The sequence below is a fragment of the Hyperolius riggenbachi genome, chromosome 3 (genome assembly GCF_040937935.1).
Source record: "Hyperolius riggenbachi isolate aHypRig1 chromosome 3, aHypRig1.pri, whole genome shotgun sequence".
NCBI lineage: Eukaryota > Metazoa > Chordata > Amphibia > Anura > Hyperoliidae > Hyperolius > Hyperolius riggenbachi.
In genome coordinates, this window is record NC_090648.1 from 194,228,640 (window position 1) to 194,253,837 (window position 25,198).

General features: G+C 41.5%; 1 protein-coding gene across 1 annotated transcript in view; it reads right to left on the reverse strand.

Moving 5' to 3' along the window:
• The window catches only part of PRTG (protogenin), a 182,738-nt gene that overhangs the window by 63,141 nt on the left and 94,399 nt on the right, over window positions 1-25,198 (reverse strand). Inside the window, exons 7-11 of the mRNA XM_068272524.1 lie at window positions 22,526-22,685; window positions 22,141-22,388; window positions 19,571-19,735; window positions 15,996-16,301; window positions 11,441-11,629 (exon numbers count right to left, since the gene is read on the reverse strand). Coding sequence (XP_068128625.1) covers window positions 11,441-11,629; window positions 15,996-16,301; window positions 19,571-19,735; window positions 22,141-22,388; window positions 22,526-22,685 — 1,068 coding nt within the window. The remainder of the gene's footprint in view (window positions 1-11,440; window positions 11,630-15,995; window positions 16,302-19,570; window positions 19,736-22,140; window positions 22,389-22,525; window positions 22,686-25,198) is intronic.

A 25,198-nucleotide genomic window follows, 5' to 3' on the forward strand; every position in this document is an offset into this window, starting at 1 on the left:
CCCCCATTTCCCCCCACCAACAGAGCTCTCTGTTAGTGGGGTCTGATCGCCCCCCAAGTTGTTTATTTTTTTTAAAATAAATATTTATATCTTTATTTTTAGATTACTTTTTAACTACTTTTTTTTTTTTTTTTCAAATTCCTCCTTTCCCCCAGCCGGTCAATCCTGGCGATCGGCTGTCATAGGCTTCTGCCTATGAGAGCCGATCGCTCTCCAGAGCCCCAGGGGGACAGCCGTGTCACACGGCTGTCCCCAGTACAGCGCTGTGCTAACAGAAAAGACGGCGGTTTCGCGGTCTAACAGTCTCCCAAGTGAGACTGAAGGCGGAGCAGAGCTCCGCCCCCCCAAGCAGGAGATGCGTGTGCAGCCTGCGCGCGATCTCCTGCAGTAGCCGGGCTCCAGGAACTGACGCCAATTGGCGTTAGGCGGTCCTGGGGCTGGCGCCACGTTCACGCCCATTGGCGTGATGCGGTCGTTAGGTAGTTAAAGAGACTCTAAAGTGGATAAAATTTTTTATTTTTACCTGGTAGTTAACTTCAGGAGTATGAGAAGAGTTAAACCCCCGCATCAACGCGGCAAAATAAGGGGTTTATACCCCCCAAATCCCGGGGCAAACATCCACGACTTTCAAAGTGGATTTTGCTGCCCGGGGAGGCAGAGCTTAGCACTGTAGCTCTGCCTCTAATGAAGACAATCTCCGTGCAGATCGCTGCCTCTCCCCCGCCCCTCTCTGTAAAGGAAGACTGAGCGGGGCAGGAAAAGGCGGTGATCAGTGGCAATTGACTTCAGTAGAGGCAGAGCTACAGCAGAAAGCTCTGCCTCTTTCAGGAAGTGCGCTCAGGATTTTCCCCCGGGGATTTGGGGGGGTCTAAAGCCCTCGTTTTGCCGCGGGGATGCAGCGGTTTCACTCTCCTCATACTCCTGAAGCTAACTAACAGGTAAAAATAACATTTTTTATTCGCTTCAGTCTCTCTTTAAAGGATACCTGAAGTGCCATAGGGGTCTATTCACAAAACATTGTACAATTTATGTGCACACAGAGTGCATATAAAGTTTACTGAGCTTTATGCAATATACTTTATGTGTTCTCTGTGCGCACAGGAGTTTGGTATTGTATTGTGAATATACTCCATGCTAAAACAAACATTTGTATGCATCATTCCAATCCTACCTAGAACTGTCATGAGTTTATTTTTTTTCGCTATTATGGTGCATAGTCACGCTATACTAAACTTGACCAAGGTAACCATCCAAGACCCCCTCAAACGAGAAACTCATGTGTACAAGTGAAACCTGTACTTGTTTAAATGTGAGATAGATTTAAATAATCTTTGGTTGTAGGGATCAAATACTTTTTTTTACTAAGGATATGTAGTGTTCTCCCCAGGCTCTTTTAGCCCTGTGTTCCACCCGGCTAGTTTTGGTGAGCACCCGGCTGTTATCATCTCACCTCCTCTTCTGCTTCAAGCAGAGTTGTGCAGAAAACCACCGGCCCTGCATTCTCTCATCTCACCCCACCCGACTACTTTTTCAAGCCACCCGGCTACTTTTTCCTGCCACCCGGTTGGAAAAAAATTCTAGGGGACGGCTTAGTGTGGGTGGTGCAGTTGTGGGCAGTGGCTTAGTATGTGCAGTTGCTTAGTGAGGCGGTTGTGGTATACGCACACAGCTGCAGGTGCGTTTGTGCACACTTAAGTATGCACAGACTCACCTCTTGGCGGTGACTTAGTGTGGGTGGCGGCTTAGCGTGGGGCGACTTTGTTGGGGTGGCGGCTTAGTACGGTGGTTGTAGTGCACGCGCGGTATGTGATTCTTTTGACAATCAGAGGTTTCCTGGTGCGTCAGAAGCAGGAAAAGCTGGCAAGTGCAGGGATCTGAGCAGTTTTCTCAAGGGTCATATTATGGGGGTTAGAATAGGTCAGAGCATCTCCAGAACAGCAGGGCTTGTGGGGCACTTCTGGTATGCAGCAGTTAATGCCTACCAGACGAAAGTGGTCTGAGGAAGGACAAATGCTGAATTGACGATAGGGCCATGGACAATCGAGGTTTACGGAAGTGTGGGGAGCAAAGCTAACCCATCTGATTTGCTCCTACTGCCGAAGCACATACTGCTGATAAAGCATAATGCCTGCCGTAAGAAACAAGCACAAAGAGCATCACCGTTTTGGAACGATGGAGCAACGCAAGAAGGTGGACTGGTCTGATGTAGATGCACATGGAAAATTTGCTGTGCATAGGCAGCACACAGCAATTTTACCGATATTAACGTAAAGTGTGCAGCGCCTGTTACACTTTTAGCACCATGCACGTTGCTATGGTAATGTGAGTGTTGCTATGCGAATGGGCTCAGGCTCTTTAACACTTACTGCCTACCTAAAGATTACTGCATAAAATGTATATAATTCCTGGCAACAGTATTCCTTGATGGAAGAAGACTAAGATGTAGATAGATACGAACGATAGATAGATAGATAGATAGATAGATAGATAGATAGATAGATAGATAGATAGATAGATAGATAGAGAGAAACACACACGGGGCATTATAAAGATTTCAAGTAATGCAGGAACTAAGAGGTTCTTCAAAATTTTAATCAGTGGAAAAAGGGAGGGTTTTTTCCCTTGCTAATCCTTGTCAAGTGGCACTTGAAATACAATGCATTTTTAAAAGGCAATTCCCTGTGATTCATTATTAGTGCAGACCTTCTCTGGTCACCGGCTCCCCCTCTTTCCTCTGCCTTCTTTTAGTTGTGCCCCATGACCTCTATGTTCAGAATCCCACCTGACACTGAGAGGTTTGCATAAATTCTCTGACAACAAAAGCTCTCCTGAACGCCATGTAAATGGCCACATAATTCATTTTCCTCCAAAGCATTTAATGAAATCCGGACAACTTGATCTTCAAAGTGCTGGCCACAAAGAAACCCATTAAAACGCTGACACATTCAAATTAAAATGGGAGAATGAGAAACACAACTTCCGAAATGATCGGAATGGGTCTTTGGTTTCCCAAACAGACACTTCACATCACACCTTCCACCAAGAAGTTTGTGTTTGTAGTGCTGTCTTAGTCACCACCATCCATCTGCTTCATATCAGGCCCAGTAGGACTCACTGGATATTCAGCCCATACAGAATACATTAGGTGTTTTGGTATCTGGGTATATAAATATGGAGAACTGTAAACTTAAGAGACATTACTAACAATTAAAGATTAAATCATCAGAATATAATGGCAGATGTTCAGGTCCATATATTAGAACATAATACATAGCAGTGTGTGTGTACTTGTGTTTAAGATAATTCAGGTTGGAGTGAGCTCGAGATGTCTCCCAGGCACCACTGCTGAATATATGCAAATTAACCATTGTACAATGGTTAATTTGCATATATTCAGCAGTGGTGCCTGGGAGACATCTCGAGCTCACTCCAACCTGAATTATCGCAAATTCTTTCTGTTTTAGGAAAGCAAACTTTTGTTTTTCTTAACATCTTAGTAAGGGGGCTTTTAGGACCATTGTAGTCCCTTACACACCCCAATGAGTTCTGGGTCACCATGAGCTTGCTGGTTAGTCTGTGCCTCTCGGATTTACAAGCCCTTCTCCATAGAGCCAAATTAATCCATGCCATGCACTGATGAGGATCAAACAATCCGAAACAGTCTGTATGCATGTTGGATTATTATGGCTCTGTACAAATTAACAAGCTGACACATCATTGCATTCCAGCGGTTCTGGAGGTGTGTTTAGCTTCAATGGTTAATTTGCATATATTCAGCAGTGGTGCCTGGGAGACATCTCGAGCTCACTCCAACCTGAATTATCGCAAATTCTTTCTGTTTTAGGAAAGCAAACTTTTGTTTTACTTGTGTTTAAGGAAGAAACAAAAGCACATACTGTATACAGGTAATGTATACAGTACATTCATAAAAGTACTATAATTGTGTCAGTTGCTATAAAAGATTGGAAACTATCTGGTATACATGACAGTGAAGGCTTCAAGCTCAGCTGTAGGCTCCATCAATGTCCTGCTAACTATTGGATGGATGTTCAATATTGCTGGGAAAAGTTATTCCTATTATAAAATATCTGCATTGAGCAGACACATGTCCAGTAACAGTTCACATGGAAAATGTAACAATTAACACCACTAACTATCCCTTTGCAGCAGGGGATTAACTAGAGAGTAAGAGCCCCTGCGATCACAGGGGGGCCCAGATCTGTGGGTGGCCCCCAAATGCTAACCTTCCCTTCCTCCGAAACAGGGGACTATACTTCAGATCAGGTGTTTTTGAGGCTACACTTGTTGTGGGTGTGAAGATCATGATGGCCACACTTATTTTCTGACCCTTGCGATATGGGCCCGGAGGCCTTGATGGGCACCAAGGGGAGGCAAGGGAAGGGGTGCGGACATGGGGGGAGGACATTAAAGTTTTGCTGGAGGGGGGCCCATGAATTGTAGTTATGCCACTGCTTTGCAGAAGATCAAAATCTATTTATTGCCCCACTACATTCTACTACCGAGTATTTAACAGAAGTCGGTTGACCTACCTGTTTCTGGGATGTGGGAAGAACTCAGAGGACACCCATGCAAACATGGACAGAACATATAAACATACAAACTCCATGCATGTAAATGTTCTGACCAGGTTCCAATCTTAGAATGCTAGCACTGTAGAACATGAGTGCCAATCACTTAGCTACTGTGTCACCCCAAGTTTTATGTTTTTATCACCATTTGTGTCAACAAAAGGGAGGTTTTTCATTTCCTAAACCCACTAGAAAGAATTTTACTGCTGTCTATATTCATGATGGTTAGATATACCGCTCCTGTTCGGGTAAATCTAACTGAAGTTAAAATATGTCAGCAACAAGGACACAGACAACAATGAACAAATCTTGCAGAGAGTCTCCTTTATATCCAGAACTTATACTCGGCGTGTAAAACATGTTTTCAAAGGGATACAAAAGAAAACAGAACCTGTTTCACCTTTATGGGATAATGGATTTGTGTCAGAAATATAATAGCAGCAAATATCAAGTATAATCCAAGCCATAATAAGTGGAAATAAGGTCACAACTGTGCAGTCACCACATTACAGACAGTCATAGGAGGAGAGGGGACTTAGGGCTGATAAGAGAGGAACATGGAGCTGAATGGTACTGTAGACCTTCAGAATAATTGCTGAAATACAGCGCCAAGTGAACATACCCCCTGGTGGTGCCTAACCTTTCAACCTCCCTGAAGATTGCTAACCTTAACCACTCTGAGACCGCCTAAAGCAGGATGGCGGCTGAAGAGTGGCTCTCTTGTTCCTCAGCCATGCCATATGGCGTGATCTCGCGAGGAGTGAAATTAGACGGGAGCTTGTGCTCGCACAGGCTCCCGTAATTATAAAAAAACGGCAGCAGCGATTACCAGCTTGCCAGCGGCTGCTTAGCTCTGACAGGCTGTGTTTTCAGTTTATTCATTTTACAAATATTTATATAGCTCTGAAATCTTGTGCAGCGCTACACAGAGTATATTGTCTTGTCACTAACTGTCCCACTGATGGGCTCACAATCTAATCTCTGCCAGAGCCATTGTAAGTATCGAGTGTAGGGCCAATTTAGCGGGGAAGGGGAAAATAATAATAATAATAATCCGAACATTTGTATAGCGCTTTTCTCCTGTCGGACTCAAAGCGCTCAAGAGCTGCAGCCACTGGGACGCGCTCAAGAGGCCACCCTGCAGTGTTAGGGAGTCTTGCCTTGAACTCCTTACTGAATTTTGAGTACTTGACCTAGCCAGGATTCGAACCCTGGTCTCCCATGTCAAAGGCAGAGCCCTTAACCAGTACTCTATTCAGCCACTGCAATAAAAACTTGTAAAAATTTTAATTGTTTTTAATTAATTAAAAAAAAAAAAAAAAAAAAAATCGCACTAGCTTTCATATACCACCAAAAAAACCTCCATTAGTGGGAAGAAAAGGAGGTCAGATTCATTTGGGTGCCAAGCTATTTTACAGAGCAATAAATCATTAAAGTTGTGAAGTGCGGAATTGTAAAAAATGGCCTGGTCACTGGGGGGTATAAACCTCTGGTCCTCAAGTGGTTAAGGAACCACTTCCCCGCACTGTAATACTGAAAATACACAATGGGCTCGATTTACAAAACGGTGCTAACTTTAGCACTGGCCCTTAGCACGTCTAAACTCAGTTTAAATGTGAGAAGTAGTAATCTTGCGCAAAGTACCGCGCGCAAAGTTTTGCGCGCGCACTGCACAGAGCGCAGGGCGCTCCGCGCGAAGTGCCACTTAAGCCTATGGGACTTAGCACGCGCATAGGACTTTGCGTGCGCAAAACTTTGCGCGCGGTTCTTAGTGCGCGATCTGATTGAGAAAACCGGTGCTAACCTACTTAGCACCCTGGTTAGCACGCCTAAAGACTTTAGACGTGCTAAGTAGGTTAGCACCACATAGTAAATCAAGCCCAATGTGTTTTGTTGGCAGATTTACTTTCTGATCGCTTGTCCAATCGTTTTTGCAATCGTTTTTCTGATCGATTTCCATTCACTTCTATAAGAAAAACGATCAGAAAAACTACTGAAATCAGATCGGACCCGTTGGAAATTATCTATTGAGTCATCTATCTGCCAAAAAAACTCATGGTGTATTCCCAGCATAACCCTAAAACCCCCCTGGTGGTACCTAACTCTTAAACTCCACTGGTGGTGCCTAACCCTAAGGAGCCCCCTGCCTAAGCCTAAAGACCTTCCCCATTGCCCATCTGATATTTCCGGGGCTGCCATAGGCAGCAATGTTAATAGCCACAATTAGTGCCCACACCCGATTTTTATAGCTTTGCGCCTGCTATTTATAGCTGCAATTTGCATGGCAGGTGACCCTGGCATCGGCTATTTGATTGTGTGCCCCCAGCACTCGAATTACAGGTAATACCCTCTAATTGCAGCTATTAGCATTGGCGCCTATTTTGGAGCCATTTTTAACTTTTTACCTGCTTCATTTCTCTGCACCCTTTCCAATTCCAGAAAATATTTTTTTGTTAATAAGTGCCCAAAACTGAACTACCTATTTAAAGTATGGTCTTATTAGTGATTTGCAAAAGGAGAACATCATACCACTCTTCCTTATATCTACAGTATGTCTGTATAATCCAAAGAAGAATGTGACACTTCATATTGCTGTTGGGTCTACAACATGTGGACACCCAGACCATTTTGTAAGTTCTGTTCATACTATATGCTTCCTGGGGTCCCCTTTCAGCCACATGATCTTATTTATGGAGAGCGGGTATGGACCAGCAAGGAAAAAATACCATCTGGCTGCATTTTGACACAATGAACAAGCAACCCCCATTCACTCATATGAGGTGAGTCTGCATTGCTCCATTTTCCACTATAGCTAACAGCAGATTCCCCTGATGTATAGACAGCATGAAAAATATACGTTTATTAGTTTTTTAAGTTTTTAATACATTTGCCTTCTCCTTGTCCCGAGTAACCAACTTAGCTTTGACATTTTGTGGGCATGTACGCCAACCTTTTTGCTGTTACTATTTAAAATATCTCCAGCAGCTGTTCTTTTAAGGCTGTCAACCTGATTTCCCTTTTACCTACTAAAAATAAAGCTTGCTACTTGTTGATGTGTCCTAAATTCCAATAAATATGTGTATATGTTGTGCTTATTCAAAAATTGTTTATCTCCACATGTGTGTTACATTTCTACATGATCCCCTCTCCTACCACTCATTACATATAGTCAGTTCAATCGCAATATGCAAATGAGATTTACATTATTAATATGGAAAAGATGGGGAAATGCCTTTGATGATACCATGTCAGCTGGCTATTCATATACAGCACAGTCAATAAAACATGGGCTTCATGGGCTTTGAACTAGAGCAATTATGGAGGATTGACAGAACCACCTGCATCTTAAAGGGATATGACGTCTACTTTGTATAATATAAATCTATGCAACATTCCTCAAAAGAGGCAGAATTCTGACACATCACTCCCACAGAAAACATAGATTGAAAAAAAAACCAAATACATTTAGATACTTTAACAGTGTAATTCTGTACATCATTCCAAATGTTTCACTGTTATTTAAAGGACAACTGTAACAAGAAGAATATGGAGGCTGCCATATTTATTTCTTTTTAAACAATACCAGCTACCTGGCTGTCCTTCTAATCCTCTGAATCTAATACTTTTAGCCATAGACCCCGAACAAGCATGAAGCAGATAAGGTGTTTCTGCATGCTTGTTTCTGGTGTGTTTCAGACACTACTGCAGCCAAACAGACCAGCAGGGCTGCCAGGCAATGGGCATTGTATAAATACGGTAGCCTCCATATACCTCTAACTTCAGTTGTCCTTTAAATCCATAATCATTGGAGATGGTTTCCATGATTTGTAGCATCCAGAGACTTCCTTCTTTAGTGGTAAGTATCTATTTTTTTTTGTACACTACAGGTTTGCTTTAAGCCTCTTACAAACATATGAGGTCTGTCATCTACAGGGATCAGGCCTTGATTCCTCAGGTGAGTTTAGGGATGAGTTCTATACAAATGTTGTGTTGTTATGGAGAGGGGAGGAGGGCTGATGGAGCGTCACAGAGCTGCCGTGGTGAGCAGGAGACTGATAGGGTCAGCCTTCCTCAGCTGGGAGGAGCCTCAGCCGAGAACCAACTAGCCTGGGTACAAGGCTTGGGTAGTAAGTTGAAATGCAAGATAATATCATTGCATGTCAATTTACAAGTGGTAATATCACAAGCAAGATGGCAGCTTTCATACACAAAACAGACTGTAGATGTAATCTATGCCATACACACTTGTGGAAGCATAACTGTTCTAAGCATGTCTGTACAGATGTACATAGTAATGCAGCTGTTAGAAGCCAGGAATATTTTAAGTTCTGGTTTACTTTAGTGATGTAAATGCCACTATAGTAACAAATGTGATGTGTCCAATGGCCTAACATGTCATATGGCCAAGCATTTAATAAGCTAAAAGGGATTTTTCTTTTTTCAAATAAAACATGTTGAGGGACTTGCGGCTCTAAAAATGAACTACACACTCCTCCATTTAATGAAGTTTGGATAGTAAACTCTGAGGCAGCTGTAGGGGAGCCTTGCTGATTAATCACCTTCACAGAGATTCTGTGATCGTAATTCATCAAGCTCTACACTGTGTTAACTCAGCCATTTTACCCCTAATTTCCATTGACTGGGCTGGCAACAGCCCCATTAGCCTTAAATAGGGATTTGTGATTGGTGCTCTCTCTGTCTCATTACTCAGGAGAATTTTTCTTCACAGCTCTGGTCTGCAGTTATGAAACTACTAAGCACGGCTAAATATTTTATATGAATGGGGATGTGGCAATTAAGTGCTCAATCTATTGGGAATGATTACAGGAAACTTTTTACTATCCTCCGGTGCAATTACCTATCTCGGTAAAATTAGCTATTTGAAAATGTCCAAGCTTGGGTTGTGGCACTGATTATAGTAATTCTACAATAATGCAGAATAGTATACCATACATGAATGAGTGGTAAAAGACACATAAATAGACCAATGTTATTTCCACAAATAACCTATAGTATCTTCCTGGAATGATTATACGTCTTCCGGCTTCACTTATGTCTTTGCTTTATTTAATGGAATTATGACTGACAAAATAAACAATTTTAACAAGTCATGGCACCAATGAATATGTATACCGTGGAAGCAAAAATCATAATGTATTGCCTCTTATGTAATCCTTTGCACAAGCAAGGATAAATTATCAAGCAGCAGATAACCTAAGGCTGGATGACTGCCCTCTCCCAATTTCCGTGCCATTCACATCTCTTCCTAGATTGCATTGTCTGGTTGTGGCCTCCCTGTTATCAGTAATACTTCACTGCAAAGTACAGTATTGCCATCTAGTCCAAAAAGCAGCAATCATGGTAAATCACTTGAGAGCAGTGAAACACAGGCAAAGCTATGCATATTATTCTTTTATGCAAGGATGCATTTTGTAAACTAGGCATACTTTATAGTGCATGGATAGCCAATTAAAGTGGACCTGAACTCAGAACTTCCTCTCTGCTCTAAAAAAAAAACCACAACAGCATAATACCCTTTAAAGAAAAACATTTCTTTGTTACAGCTGTTACAAGTTCTGCAATAAATCTGCATTGTATCTACTTCCTGCTTTCATGGAAGCAGACATATTGTTAACATCCTATGTTTACCAATTAGCTTCTCTGTCGTGGCAGTCAGCTGACACAGGTGAGAGATCAAAATACAAATTGTAATTATAACTATATACTGTAAAACATAATTTTATTGGAAACAGTATATCCATAATTGAAAACTTGTAAGCAATTGTATTATCAGATTATCTCCTACCTGTAACCTAAAAACTGATCTTTTCTTTTCAATAAAAACATATGAAACTAAAATACAATTTGTGATTAGTCACAGTCTGAGGTGGGATCAGACAGGCTAAAATATCTAAATACATACAGGGTACATTGCTTTGTTATCCTTCAGCCCTGTGCAAGAGTTCAGGTCCACTTTCATTTTATAGAGCCATATAATCCAACTTGCAGACATCTATACCGGACTTCAATGCAATATATGGAATAGATATGGCTCCACGCATAGGGTTTGTGAGAGTAGGCATAAAGTGACCTAAAATCCCTGTATTAAAAACAACACTGCAAAGGATAGTATCAACTTCCTAAAAAGGAAAGTACTATCACTTCCATGTCAGTAAATGAGCTGGCCCAAAGTCTTATGCTGGATACACACGTTGCGTTTCCACGTTCGATGCGGCGTTCGATTCACGTCGATTCGATTTTTTCCGAGCATTTCCGAGCGCATTTCGATTATTTTTAGGTCGAATGCCATGTAAAGTATGGCAAATCGACCTAACGATCCATCGACCTGCGAATCGGACATGTTGGAAATAATCGAATCGACGCGAATCAAACGCCGCATCGACGCGGAAACGCAACGTGTGTATCCAGCATTACTTAAAGGTGTGGGATACTGTGTTAGCAATAACTTTAGGACCTCTGTTAAGAAAACACAAAGAATGCAACCATATTTTAATAAACGTATGTATACTGTACTACCCAACCTCTTTAGCATGCTGACACTAATAACACTGTAAAAAAAGAAGATCATTGCACTCTCATAAACAATAGTGACACGATGGCCGAATCATCTCAAGGAGATGGTATTTGTTGGTCTTTTTCTTGTCAACAAGGTAAGCCAGTTCACATGAGTTTGTCAAAAAGTTAAACCAGTTCACATGAGCTTGTCAAAAAGTTAGACAAGTTCACATGAGCTTGATGCATTACTGCACATTTATTCTACAGCATGTTTGTTGTGTCAAGTTCTAGGATGCTTTATGATATAATGGTATAAGAATTAGCGTGGCACTCACCTAGTCCTCCTATGTTGTAATCAAAATCTTTGACATCCAGCAAGATAGGTCCACTCTCCTTCTGCCCTTCCTCCTTATAGTACAGCTTGTACCCCTGTATAGTGGCGGTATCCTCTGGATCCTGCTGCCATCTCACTGCTATTGTTGTGCAATTTAAGGGATCCAGGCGCAACTCTGGTGATCTTGGTGCTAAACATAGTAAACATATATTATTAAACAATTTATGTCAATAAATTATCGTTATTAATGGCCAACTTCCATTTCAGTATATTTCCTTTGGCCCTTACTTGTAAAGTTTGCTTATCCTATTGCAATTTGATAATTACAATTTAGGGATGGACAATGAGGTGCAAATTATACAGAGCTGATGCAGAATTAATCATTTTTTAAAAATCTATGCAGCTTGAAAATGGCCTATTAAATCCCCACCTCGGCTTGATTTGAATGGAGCATAATTCTGTATCAACTCTGAACTATTTGCGTCCCATTGATCATCCCTTGTAACATTTTTAGAATATTAAAGTAGAAATATTAAGGCAAGCTTCTGTTTTTTTTCCAAACTACTAACCTTACTAGTTAGTATCAACTGTGTCAATTCTATACAGTATACAACACTTCTCGCTTAAACTAAAAAAAAAAAAAAAAGCATGAAGAGCCAATTGATTTTTGAAATTTGTAATTTATAGCTTCCCCTTTTCTAGTATTTTAGGGCTTGTCAGCTGTAAAAGTTGCTAAAAATGTAATTGTGTTGTCAGCTTTTGGACCAGGGTTACAAGAATTAGACTGGCTTCTTAAGGTGTTTGATTAGCTCTGAACAAAATATATAATAATAATAATAATAATAATAATAGTAATAATAATAATAGTGATAAGATCCATCCACAAAATGTGCTTGTGGTCTTCACCACAGGTAGGAGGCAGAGAGGAGAAGGTTGCACTGCATGATGCAGGTCGGTTGGGCACCGCGCAGCATGGTAATTTTGGGCGCCGACAAACTGCAATTTAAGTGGCAACCAGTGTGTACTTTGGGTGCCAGACTTATAGTGAGTAGCAGATTATGTTAAAGAAGGGATAGGTAGTTTAGGTGTAGGGAAGCAGGAGGATTTGTTTTAGGAGTAGCTAGGGGAATGGTTAGTGTTAGGAGTAGGTACAGGAAGGCCTTGTTTGAGAGGTAGGTATTGAAAAGCGTATTGCCGATATTCTACTAGGTGCTTCACCTGGCGCCAACATTTCCCAGAGGCCTTTTCCCATGTTTGCTGCACTACAGAACACTGAGAAACTAGAAAACAAGGAAAGCATGAAACAAAAGAATAAAAGACTGTGTTAATGAGGTTTATAGGAAGGCTATAAGCAATGGGAAGAATGTATTACAAATATTGTTGCAATAACTGATTTTCCTCTGAAGACCCTCGAGTCTTTCACTGAGAGACTTTTCAGCAGCCATAAGTGGCAAAGCTGCTTAGATCTCTAAACATATGTCTGGACATATAACTTAACTAAACATAACTAAAATGGACATATACACAGTTCAATCAATAAATATTTGGACAGTAACACAAATTCTGTAATTTTGTAAGATGCCACCCTGGATTTTAAATGATCAAAAATAATTTAAAATTAGCATGTGGAATGCATGTCAGATTGGACTGTAGTCATGTGACTGACTAACCACTGCAAAAATATTGGACTTCAAATCTCTCAAGTTGTTTTCACAGTATTCTCTGGATCATTTGTGTGGTAAAGAATCATCCTACCGGTATTACAGCATCTGACTGAATCTGAACAGATGGCATAGCCCTGTATTCTTCAGAATTGATCCTGTTGCTTCTGTCATCAGTAATGTCATCAATAAACACCACTGACCCAGTTCCTCTTACAGCCATATTTGCCTCTCTCAGTTGCATTTTTCTCTTCATATAACCCTAAACAGACTCAATGATGTTGAGATCAGGGCTCTATGTGGGCACTACTATTTGCTCCAGGATTACTTGTGAAGCATGTTGGCAATAAAAGGTGGCCACACACCATACAATTTTTAAAATATCTTTTCAATTCAAGAATTGCAGTTCATTTTTCTGACTGTAACATTTAAAAAATCTGATCAATGTACTACACACCTGTGTTCAAATTTCACCCAATTATTATTATTATTATTGATTTATAAAGCGCCAACATTTTCCGTGGCGCTGTACAACGTAAGAAACGAACATGGGGTACATAATAGAAATAAGTGTACACCAATATACAAGATACATAATTAGAGACAAAATACAAAAATTAAACAAACATTATGAAAAAGATGATTGAAAATGCTTCAGAAAATTGCATGGAAGTATATACAGTATAAGGAAACTGACAATCTACTCTACACCATTTAATTTTCATAAAACATAAAAATACAGCACTCCCGATAGACTTTTATCGAATAAAAACTGGAAATCTGATCAGAATTCTTGCTTGAATGAAAAAAAAAAAAAAAAAAGCTTTCGATGTTTTGGAAAATCCGATTGTTTTTATCAAATTCCCGTAAAATCAGATAATTTTATTGTATCGTGTGTGGCCAACTATAGTGTGATGCAGAGCAAGGCCAGATGACACATCTCCAGGCTAGAGGTGCATTCTGTTGCTATGTGGGGAGAGGTGGGCTGATGGAGCAGTGCTGAAGAGTGTCATACAGCGGGCGTGGTGAATGAGAAGAACAATGCTTTTGGCATTCGATGGGCTGATCACTGGTCGAGACAAGAATTGCTGTTCTTTCGCTAAATTCTCAGCAGAGGCAGTCATTATCAGCCACCTATGCTGATTTTAATCTAGCATGTGTACAAGAATTTCGTTTTTTATTATTAGGTATTTTCCCAAAAAATGTTACTTTTTCTGAAATTCCATTGGGCTTATAATACCAGATAAACGATGATTAAATCGCAAGATGTGTTTTGAATAAACTGGTTTGTTGAGTTCAGCCATTGCTAGGCTCCTCTGTTGACCCAGAACAAGAAATACACAAGAACAGTGAATGCCTGTCATGTTTGTCTCTGTCTGTCACAAAAGAGTGGCCTCTGTGACCCTTACATAGCTTTCAGGTTACCTGACTTAAATCTTATTTATAAGTCAGCGCTGTGGAAGACCTTTTTTCACTGAAAGCTGTGTAGCCCTATCAGCTAGATCTTACTCCTCCAATGGAATTCCACAACACAATTGTATTCACATGAAAGTAAAGGACCTAATTTTGTACCAGCACTGGAATGTAAGTTAATTAAACTGTTGGGAGAATACACCTTCGCAAGAAAAGAAAAAAAAATCCTTGATTTCTCAGAGGTTAAATTATTGGAAGAATTAAAAAACGTTTTTTTTTTTAAATTCGACTACGATCCAATTTATAGGTACAACTAATGTTATGTAAAAACAAATGTCTTATACCTTCACTAAAGTTTCATACCAGTCTGAAGATTTTGTTTGCAAATTGAGCCAACAAATGATCAGTTTGTGCGACATCTCCGCACATCGTTTAGTGAAAATGTGTTAAATGATGGCAAAAGACATCCAACTTCCCATGACGATCGTTCTTAATGAACAGCTGTCATGTTGGATCACTGAATGAGCAATCGTTCAGATGCCCATTGACTTCCATGGTAGTGTTCCAGATTGTTTGAACGCTCATTTGTGCCGATCGTTAGTTTTCGCATTGTGCCGATGTCTACAGACGGATGGGGGGGAACGATCGTTCGGCGCTGTACATCACCGCTTCTCCCTGATTCATCTGAGCATAAGAACCTAGCTTTACAGATGCAGCACAACAATGTGCAGCTAATTATTCCAGGCCAGGTACTCAAACACTATCAGATGCAGATAAATGCACCACATAGAGAAACCTATGCATGACAGAGGTGATCGTGCTAAGTGCTATATTAGTAACAATTACTGTGGCGCAGAAGGTTCACGCTTAGGTTTCCCCTTAGACTACAGTACAGATGTAGAGAGTATGAGGCTGGTTCTAAAGTAATGTAGGACCCATGCAATCAGTGGACACAAAATAACCATGTAACTTAACTAAATGGAAGTCTACAACATACTGGATGAGCACAACTGCAACAGTAACATTGTGTTAAAAGCAATGGTAAGTGCTATTAATTACATTATCACTGGAGCTGGGTAGTGTAGTGGTTAAGGACTCTGCTTCTGACACAGGAGACCAGGGTTTGAATCTTGGCTCTTCCTGTTCAGTAAGCCAGCACCTATTCAGTGAGGAGCTTGAGCAAGACTCCCTAACGCTACTGCCTATTGAGCACACCTAGTGGCTGCAGCTCAAGCGATTTGAGTCCACCAGGAGAAAAGCAAAATATAAATGTAATGTGTCTTGTCTTGTCTTGTCTGGAGCTGAGCTCTCAGTGTAGCTAAAAAAGAAATGCCTGCTACTTTGGGACTCAACCAACCTTTATCTTCAGTGTAAGCTAATGTGTCACAAATGGTAAAAATAATATACAAAAATATCTATGAAATTATAGTAAAACTAAAAAATTAAGATTTTAGCTATGGTGCAGCTTGGTAGCTCACTTACCTCTTATACTGGTAGCTTTGGGTGTCTGGTGGGATGTCCAGGCAGATGATTCTCCCCATCCCACCCTTGTTGCTGCTGCTATACGAACAAGGTAGACATTGTCTGGCTTCAGCCCCTCCAAGAAATAATCATGAGTGGTCCCAGGGAGCTCCAGAACTTGGACAGAGCTTTCAGTGCTCATTCGAAACAATAGCCTGTAAAGTATGATCTTCCCCCTACAAAATTTTGGTGGAATGGGGAGCCATGAGATCAGAACATCTGTAGGGCTGCGGCTTGTCAGACTGAGTTCTGGAGCTCTTAGTGGAACTGCAATATAAAATCACACTGTAAGGTATCTTAAAATTAATGCAGTGGTCTTTTAGCACTTTGAAGCGGTCACCAAGCATATGGCTTGTATCAGAATCAGAATCAGAATCAACTTTATTCGCCAAGTGCGACAGGAGCCGCACCTGGAATTTTTTGTGGACACAACGGCAATTGGCTTAACAACAACTTGGTGAAAAGAAGATAAACAGATGATATCTACATACACACTACAACAGTTTGACGATCAATAGCAGCAGTTGGCAAACAGCACATGGTACAGATCTTAGCTACAGAGACACCCTGACGTCAATTTAACAGGCAGCAGCAGTTCATAGATCAGATGGGCAGGACTATCTTATGTACAACATACAACATACATTTGTACGGTGGCATGTGGTGCAGCGTGGCCAGCTGGAGATAGTTCCTTCCGTGCTCGTATTCCGCACGGGGGTGGCAGAGGGAGATTAGGGGATGTCGGTTGGGAGAGTGCATGAATTAAGTAGGGCAACCGCTTGGGGAAAGAAGGTGTTTTTATGCCTCGTGGTTTTAGTGAGGATGGACCTATAACGGCGACCTAGAGGAAGGGGGTCGAAGAAGCAACTGCCCGGGTGGGAGGGGTCTTGAGTGATCTTGTTTGCCCTGGACCTCATTCTTGATGATTGAAGGATGTCCAGGGGTGGCAGGGGTGACCCGATGATCCTCTCAGCAGCACTGATTACCCTTTGGAGTTTGTGCTTGTCCCTTGCATTAGCCCCGGAGTACCAGACAATGATGGAGGAGCAAAGGACAGACTCGATGGTGGCAGAGTAGAAGCTGATCATTAGCTCCTGTGACATCCCGAACTTCTTCAGCTGCCTGAGAAAGAACAGTCTCTGCTGGGCTTTCCTTTGAATTACGGAGGTGTTTACATCCCACTTCAGATTGTCCGTGATGGTGGTACCAAGGAACCGAGCGCTGTGTACTCTCGAGACCTCGGTACCATCAATGGAGACCGGATTGGGAGCCGGAGCGTTTCTTCTGAAGTCTACAATTAGTTCCACAGTTTTTGCTGTATTTAATACGAGTTTGTTTTCCTTACACCACCCGAGGATTCGCTCAATCTCCTTGCGATAATCGTGCTCACCGTTTTCATCTATGAGGCCTATTATGGTGGTGTCATCCGCAAACTTGATGACCTTGACAGAGTCAGCGGATGAGGTACAGCTGTTTGTGTACAGTGAAAAGAGAATCGGGGACAGCACACATCCTTGCGGGGCACCGGTGTTGGTGATTCTGGCACTGGAAGAGCAGCCGCCGATCCTGACTAACTGTGACCTGTTCGTAAGGAAATCCTTGATCCAGGCGCACAGATTAGGGTCAACGCCAAGTCGTGCTAGGTTGTCATACAGGATGGTCGGACAGATGGTGTTAAAAGCAGAGCTGAAATCCAGAAGCAGGATCCTGGCGTAGGAGTTGGGTTTATCCAGATGTTTCATGACGTGTGCTAGACTGATGTTGATGGCGTCCTCCACGGACCGGTTTGGCCTGTATGCAAATTGCAGGGGATCTGTTTTGGTGGCGGTGTACCCCTTCAGATAGGGGAGGACCAGTCTTTCAAAGGTTTTCATGATGATCGGAGTTAAGGCAACCGGTCTGTAATTGTTTAGATCCGTAACACCTGGCTTCTTGGGGACCGGAATGATATTCGCTTTCTTGAAGCAGGAAGGGACCTCGCTCACTGTCAGGGATCTGCTGAAGATAGAGGTTAGGATCGGGGCCAGCTGGCTTGCACAGATTTTCAGGCAGGTTGGGGATATGCCGTCCGGGCCTGGAGCCTTCCTGGTGTTGAGCTTCTGTAGGTACATTAGTACGTCAGCCTCCTGGACAATTACCGGTGCTTGGAGGTCAGTGGCAGCTTGGGGGGGTGTGTCAGGAGGCTCCTCGGGAGGGGATGAGATTGCTAGGTCCTCGGAGTGGGTGGGTAGGTGCTCGAACCTGCAGTAGAATTTGTTGAGCTCCTCGGCTAGCGCAGTGCTAGGAAGTGTGTGTTGGGGAGGGGGCTTGAAGTTTGTTGCTGCCCTGAGGCCTTTCCAAACTTCCCGTGTGTTGTTGGACTGAAGGTCCTGTCTTAGTTTGTTTGAGTAGTCCCGCTTGGCCACCTTCAGTTCTCGGTTCAAGGAGTTCCTGGCTTCCCTAAACTCCTCTGGGGTGCCGGTTTTGTGTGCTTCCTCTTTGATTTTCCGTAGGTGGCGTAACCTGCCATTGAACCAAGGTTTATTGTTTGGGAAGACTTTGATGTTTGTTGTTGGGATGCATGCCTCCTCGCAGAAGCGGATATAGGAGGTGACATTCTCCGTCCATTCATCTAGGCAGGGAGCCTCCAGGACCGACCAGTCCGTGCTGTCGAAGCAGGCTTGTAGTTGACCCTTGGCTTCCTCAGTCCACTTTTTAACAGTCCTGACCGTCGGCTTGGTAGTTTGAAGAAGCCTTCTGTAGGTGGGGATCAGGTGGATTAGGCAGTGGTCGGAGTTGCCTAGGGCAGCCCGGCGAGTAGCCTTGTACGCATCTTTAAGGACCGTGTAGCAGTGGTCCAAGGTGTTTTGGTTCCTGGTGGGGCAGGTGATGTGTTGCTTGTACCGAGGCAGCTCCTGGCGAAGGTTTGCTCTGTTAAAGTCTCCTAGGATGATGAAGAGGGAGTCCGGGAGGGAGGTCTCCCAAGCTGATATGGTGTCGCTGAGTGTACGCAGGGCGATCTTGGTGTCCGCATCCGGGGGGATGTAGACGCCTGCCAGGACATAGGAGGTGAACTCTCTTGGTGAATACTGGGGCCTGCAGTTGATAAGAAGGATCTCTGCATCTGGAGAGCAGCTTCTGTGCAGGATGGTTGTGTTTGAGCACCAAGCGCCGTTGATGTAAAAGCAGATTCCGCCACCCTTACTTTTCCCTGAGAGAGCGGGGACACGGTCTGCTCGGAAGAGATTGAAGCCCGGTAGGTCGAGGCAGTTGTCTGGGATCATGTCGCTTAGCCAGGTCTCTGTGAAGCAGAGAACCGGGGAGTTGCCTTCGATCGAGGGTTTGCTTCCAAGTAATAGGAGCAGTTCGTCCAGCTTATTCTGGAGGGAGCGGACATTAGCTAATAGAATGGCAGGGATGGGGGACCGCAGGCCCTTCCTTTTTAGTCTGACCTGAGCACCCGCCCTCCTACCCCTAGGCCTAAATCTGCTGGTCTTGAACCATTTGTCGATCTGGGACCGACAATATACCCACTAACCCACTAACAAATGTCTTACCATCTTCAAGTGTGCTTTGTGTGATATGCTCTGACATCTGGCTGGCACCCATTGGCATATATGCAACAATGTAAAATGTGTAGTTGCTTGCAGGATCCAAGTCATCAATGATATGATGATCTGTGTCATTTCCAATAACCACTTGGTATTCCTCATTGTTCAACCCTAAATAATATCAATAGTAAAAATATGACACCATTTCACAAATTCCAGTAAACACACACACTTAAATATTAATGTAGTATGATTGTAAATCAAACATTATAAGAACCAAGCAAAACACATCAGCTATACACCTATTGATGTATACGAACAAAACTCGTCTTTATGTCTTTTAAGTACCTAAGTAAAGGTGAAGTATTAGGCATACATTTTCCTGGACATCCAGGATATAGGTTTTGAGTAATGCTGGGTAAACTCTCATCTCACTAATCAGCAGATGTAAGCGTTGACTGGCTCATGTTCTTTCTCTTCCTTGGTCAGTTGAAATTTGCATGTTTGGAGCATTTTTTGCACATCACTAATATATTTACTTATAATTGCAAAAGAGGGAGAAGTAAGGATATTATAGTCCCCTTCTATTTACGCAATCCATTCTCATTTACACTGAAAAGGGACTTTTATCTATACTTGGGACTTTACTCATTTCATATCAATTCTTAATATTTTAATAATTAAGAATTGTTCTCACCAATATAGTACTGCAAAAACAAATTGTAATCAAGCAACGTTATCCTTAAAAGAAAAGGATGTAATTGAGTATTTTTTTAAATAAACTTTTCCTTTAAACCCTCCTATCTAATCAGGATGAAATAAAGTCTAATATGAATGTTCAGTTAGGAATAACATGGTTGAAGAACTTTGATCAAACACAAGTGAAAATGACAATATATTTCACTATGTTTTTGTTTTGTTTTCTAAAGCGTTTGTTTCAATGTATTTATCAGTTTCTGTTATGCTGGCTATTGGGAGCCTTGCTCAAAAAGGAACAGCAATTAGGATACTGCTGTGTGTGTCAGTGTATTGTGTTGTCCTGTATGAAATCTATTATTATAATAAACACTGGAGCTCATTAAAAGTCACAATCAACACGTGTTCCACAATCACTCAAAACAAGTTTTGGTAAACTGCTTCAATGAAAAAAACAAACAAACCTGTTAATGGATTTACTATTTAACCACTTAGAATTCCTTATCTTAAATCCATGTCATTAGGTGTTAGGGAAAAACAAACTCCGTTTTATAAGTCGTAACGTTCAACAACAAGCCGTTTTACTAGAAACAACAACTGCACAAAAAGCTATATAGTAAAAGAAGTGATTATATAGTTGAAATCTATTACAGCTGTTGGGACAGATAAAAGAGGGGTCAAAGAAAGACAATGTGCTCTAAAAATGTGTTGTGTCTTAATGAGCTTAGGAAAATTTCGGCAATTCACACTGAAATATGCAAAGGGTTGCATTACTGTGGTGGCCTTTGTTGTTCCCTAATGCCTATACACAGGAACTGGTAGGCGGAATAAGGTTGTTGAAGGCTGTTGTGGTTCAAGACCATTTCACACCAAAATGCATGTCAACTTAATCAAAACTCCCCCACCACCCATTGCCATTAAATTCATAAACAAAACCCTGGACCAAATTCCACTATTGAGCTTTCCCACATATCTGAATCGACTAAAAAGCATTTTAATTAGACAAGATTACGGGCATCTCACAACAGAGCCGTTGATGGTTTGTTAATTAGGAATGTCGTGGCACGATTTTTGACCTGCTAAACAAGATCCTTAAGCTCAAATTAAAAGGCCTTGTTCTTGGAGTGAATGCGCCACTGGGCCTCATGCGGAGGTCTGATAAAATGGTCATAATAGGGGGTGAGACCAGCCTACAAACAGAATCACTACACCCTTTGTAGAGCTTCCAAATTGCTAACAAGGAATTAATACACTCATGTACTCTCATCAGACCTTTTCGCTTGCCTAGCACACTAACCCGCTCATTTAAATGCAAGTTCAGTCCCTTTTTAAAGAACACCTGTTGGCTTTCATTGAACAGCATCGCTTTTATATCACACGCTAACTTTTATATGTGTTGAGTAAAGAAAATATAATTATGACTAATAGTGATTTATTTGAAGTATAAGAACATGAATGAAGAAAAACGACCTTCAAAAAATGTGTATGAGTAAGTTGTTAACACTTGCGCAATAAACAAAAATAGTAAAATTGTAACAGTAGAAAGTACTTTCCAAATGTAATACAAAATGATAGCTAAACAGTATGCATGCTTTGTGACGCTTATTTACGTTTTAATATGGATTTAACTGCAATAATTGTAACTGTAAGTTGTTTAATTCAACACTTAGTGTATACGAAGCAAAAGATAAATGCATGACTCAGTTACAATGAGCCATTTGATGTTGTAACAGAATTTGTAGATGCTCATTGAATATTCTTGAATCAAAACTGGGGTAGCCACGGGAAGGGGAATCCTATAAAAGGGACAAAGGCTCCTGCAGCTGTCAGAAATCTATAGGCTTTTTTCTAAACACACATTGCAATTGACTTAATCTTACCTTCCGCCTTCATGTAATGCACAGAATAAGCAATGACTTTTTCCGAGTTGTACAGCGGCCTTTCCCACGACAGTATAATGGCTGAACTGGACATTGTCTCAGCTCGAAGGTGGCGAGGAGCACTGGGTCTGTCTTCAGGCATCACCACTGTAAGTCTTGCCCGGGAAAGGATAGAACCACAACTGTTCTCTGCCATACATTGATACACTGCATCATCTTCAGGACTAATCTGAGTAATGCTAAGTTTTCTAAGGTAAAGAACAGACAAATAGGATTCTTATAAACTGAAGTATTTTCTTTGAGGAAAATGAATATTTACAATGTATAGCATTTAATTAAAATATTTTTCTAATCACAGATACTAGTCAAAACACCATTTTCATACCCATTGTTTATTTTGGTTCTCCCATAAGAATAGATCTTTATTCCATTTTTTAGCCAGGATATCTTTGGAGTTGGTATTCCTTCCACTTGACATACAAAACGCGCTGTTCCTGCACGAGGTCTTGTTAAACTCTCCGGTCGTTCCACAAACGCAGGGGGTGCTACATTAATATATAAGGAAAACATATCAATCCTGTTAGATTCATCAGTATAAAGTAAGTTCAGTGCTTTCGCATCTACCACATATCAGAGCAAAAACTAGCATAAGACATCAATCATTTCATATTCTACCCAAAATTACTTTAACCTGATTGCCCGATCCAATTCACTTACCTCCTAAGTTTTCTCCTAGGTGATATTTTTAACTTATTAAAATGCCTCTTGATCCACTAGCAAGAAAGAAAATACTCAGAATAGTTTTGACAGTACTTTTTCAGTTTCAAAATGCTGAAAAGTTATTTTATGCAGTAGGTGAAAAATGATTAGGCCCTAAGGTCCTTATTCAAATCACTGGCCCATGTGCAATTAACTTTTTCTTCTGAGTTTTCTTCTAGGAGATAATTTTTTAATCTTCTCTTTAGATAACTTTTCACAATTTCACAAATGTAAAAAAAGTATCAGAATTATTTTGAGTATTTCTTGGTTGCTGGTGGTTTAAAGAGACTCTGAAGCGAGAATAAATCTCGCTTCAGAGCTCATAGTTAGCAGGGGCACGTGTGCCCCTGCTAAACCGCCGCTATCCCGCGGCTAAACGGGGGTCCCTTCACCCCCAAACCCAACCCTGCAAAACTTAGTCGTAAACTTGGTCGTAGATTTCTTTCTTCCTGGAGGCAGGGCTAACGGCTGCAGCCCTATCGCCGCCTCTCCCCCGCCCCTCTCAGTAAAGGAAGACTGAGAGGGGCGGGGGAGAGGCGAAGGTTCGGGTCTGATAGACGCGAATGAGGCAGGGCTGCGGCGGTTAGCCCTGCCCCAATGCGAAAGCGCTCCCCGGCTGCACGGAGGGGATTTGAGGGTGAAGGGACCCCCGTTAAGCCGCGTGATAGCAGCGTTTTAGCAGGGGCACGCATGCCCCTGCTAACTATGAGGTCTGAAGCGAGATTTATTCTCGCTTCAGACTCTCTTTAAAAGGAATTTTATTGACAAAATATGAACATATCACCTAGGAGAAAACTTAGGAAAAAAAGTGAATTGCATATGGACCACATGCCCTTATTCAATTCCCCTTTTCCCCTTCATTTTCTCTTAAGATAAGATAATAAGATAATTATTCATTTTCTGTTTAAAGTAACTTTAAACAGAGGATTTCAGGAAAACCAAGTGTAAAGGTATTTAGCTTGTTTTTTTTTTACTTAAATTAGTCTATAAAGTAGCAACAAAGTAGAACTGAAATTCTTGCCCAGTTCATATTGCAGTACTACAAAGGTTTCTAAACCGTTTCATCACTAATTCACTCCCACCTTTAGCAACACTCACTAATATCTGATATAACCCAGGAAAAACAGCAAATATTTGACATCTAATAGACAATTTTTAATCTATCCAGGACATGACTGCAGTGTGTATTTCTAGTAGCAATGGAACGATCTATTATTGAACACATATTTTACTTTTCTGGAATAGACCTCTAAAACAATTTAAAGCAAATGTTTAGCGAAAAGAAACATATGAGATAATGAATTGTATGTTTAGTACAGATAATAAATAGAACATTAGTAGCAAAGAAAATAGTCTAATATGTTTACTTTCAGTTTTACAGTATATATAGCTTTATTTATAACACTGTATTAGACTTTCACAGATGCAGTTTAGAATCCACACTCAGTATTTTAAACTCTAAAACAGAGCAGAGCTAATGGCCATTTGAACTTTCCTCCAGTAAAACCTTATTTAAAGCTGTCTCTCACCGCTTCTTGGCAGTTTAAGCTCTTCAGAAAACATGACTGAGTTTGACCAAGTTAGGCTACGTTTCCACTGCGCTGGCATGCATTTGCAAGAAGCGATGCCAACTCTTGCTGAGATGCGAGATCGCATCCGAATCCCTCTAGTCTTGCCATGCACAGTTTTGGTACTCGGATATGTGACGCAATATTATGCTGCAGTGGAAAGTTAACGTAGCCTAAGTGGACTAGTTCAGAGAAGCTTTTTAACTGGAAAACAATATAAGACTCTTTTCTTTGCTACTAATGCTCTATTTATTATCTGTACTACACATACAATTCATTACCTCATAAGTTTGTCACTTCAGATTGGCTTTAAAGGCAGATTACACATCTCTAAAACATAGCATTAAAGAGTAACTGTTAGCCCCCAAATTGAAATTTAAATCTGTATTGCAATGTTTTATTTAGTATTTCAGTGAACCAAAAAGCCAATGCAGAACTTTAAAATCAATCTAATTTTTTTACAATGTAACCTTTTTCCCCGCTCCGGACGCAAAGCCGCATATCTGATACTGCTTAGCATGCAGAGCATGCCTATGTCTGCCCGACCCCCCTCTCCCCACCAGGACCAGGTGCCAATATATTCTCCCCACCAAACAGCTGACCGCTCTGACACGGAGAGAGAGCGGCAGCACTTCCAGCGCCGTCACCGCAGAGCAGCCGCCGCCGTGCATCTCTCACATGTGATTCTCTCACATGTGACTCGGCGGCGGCTGCTCTGTGGTGACGGCGCT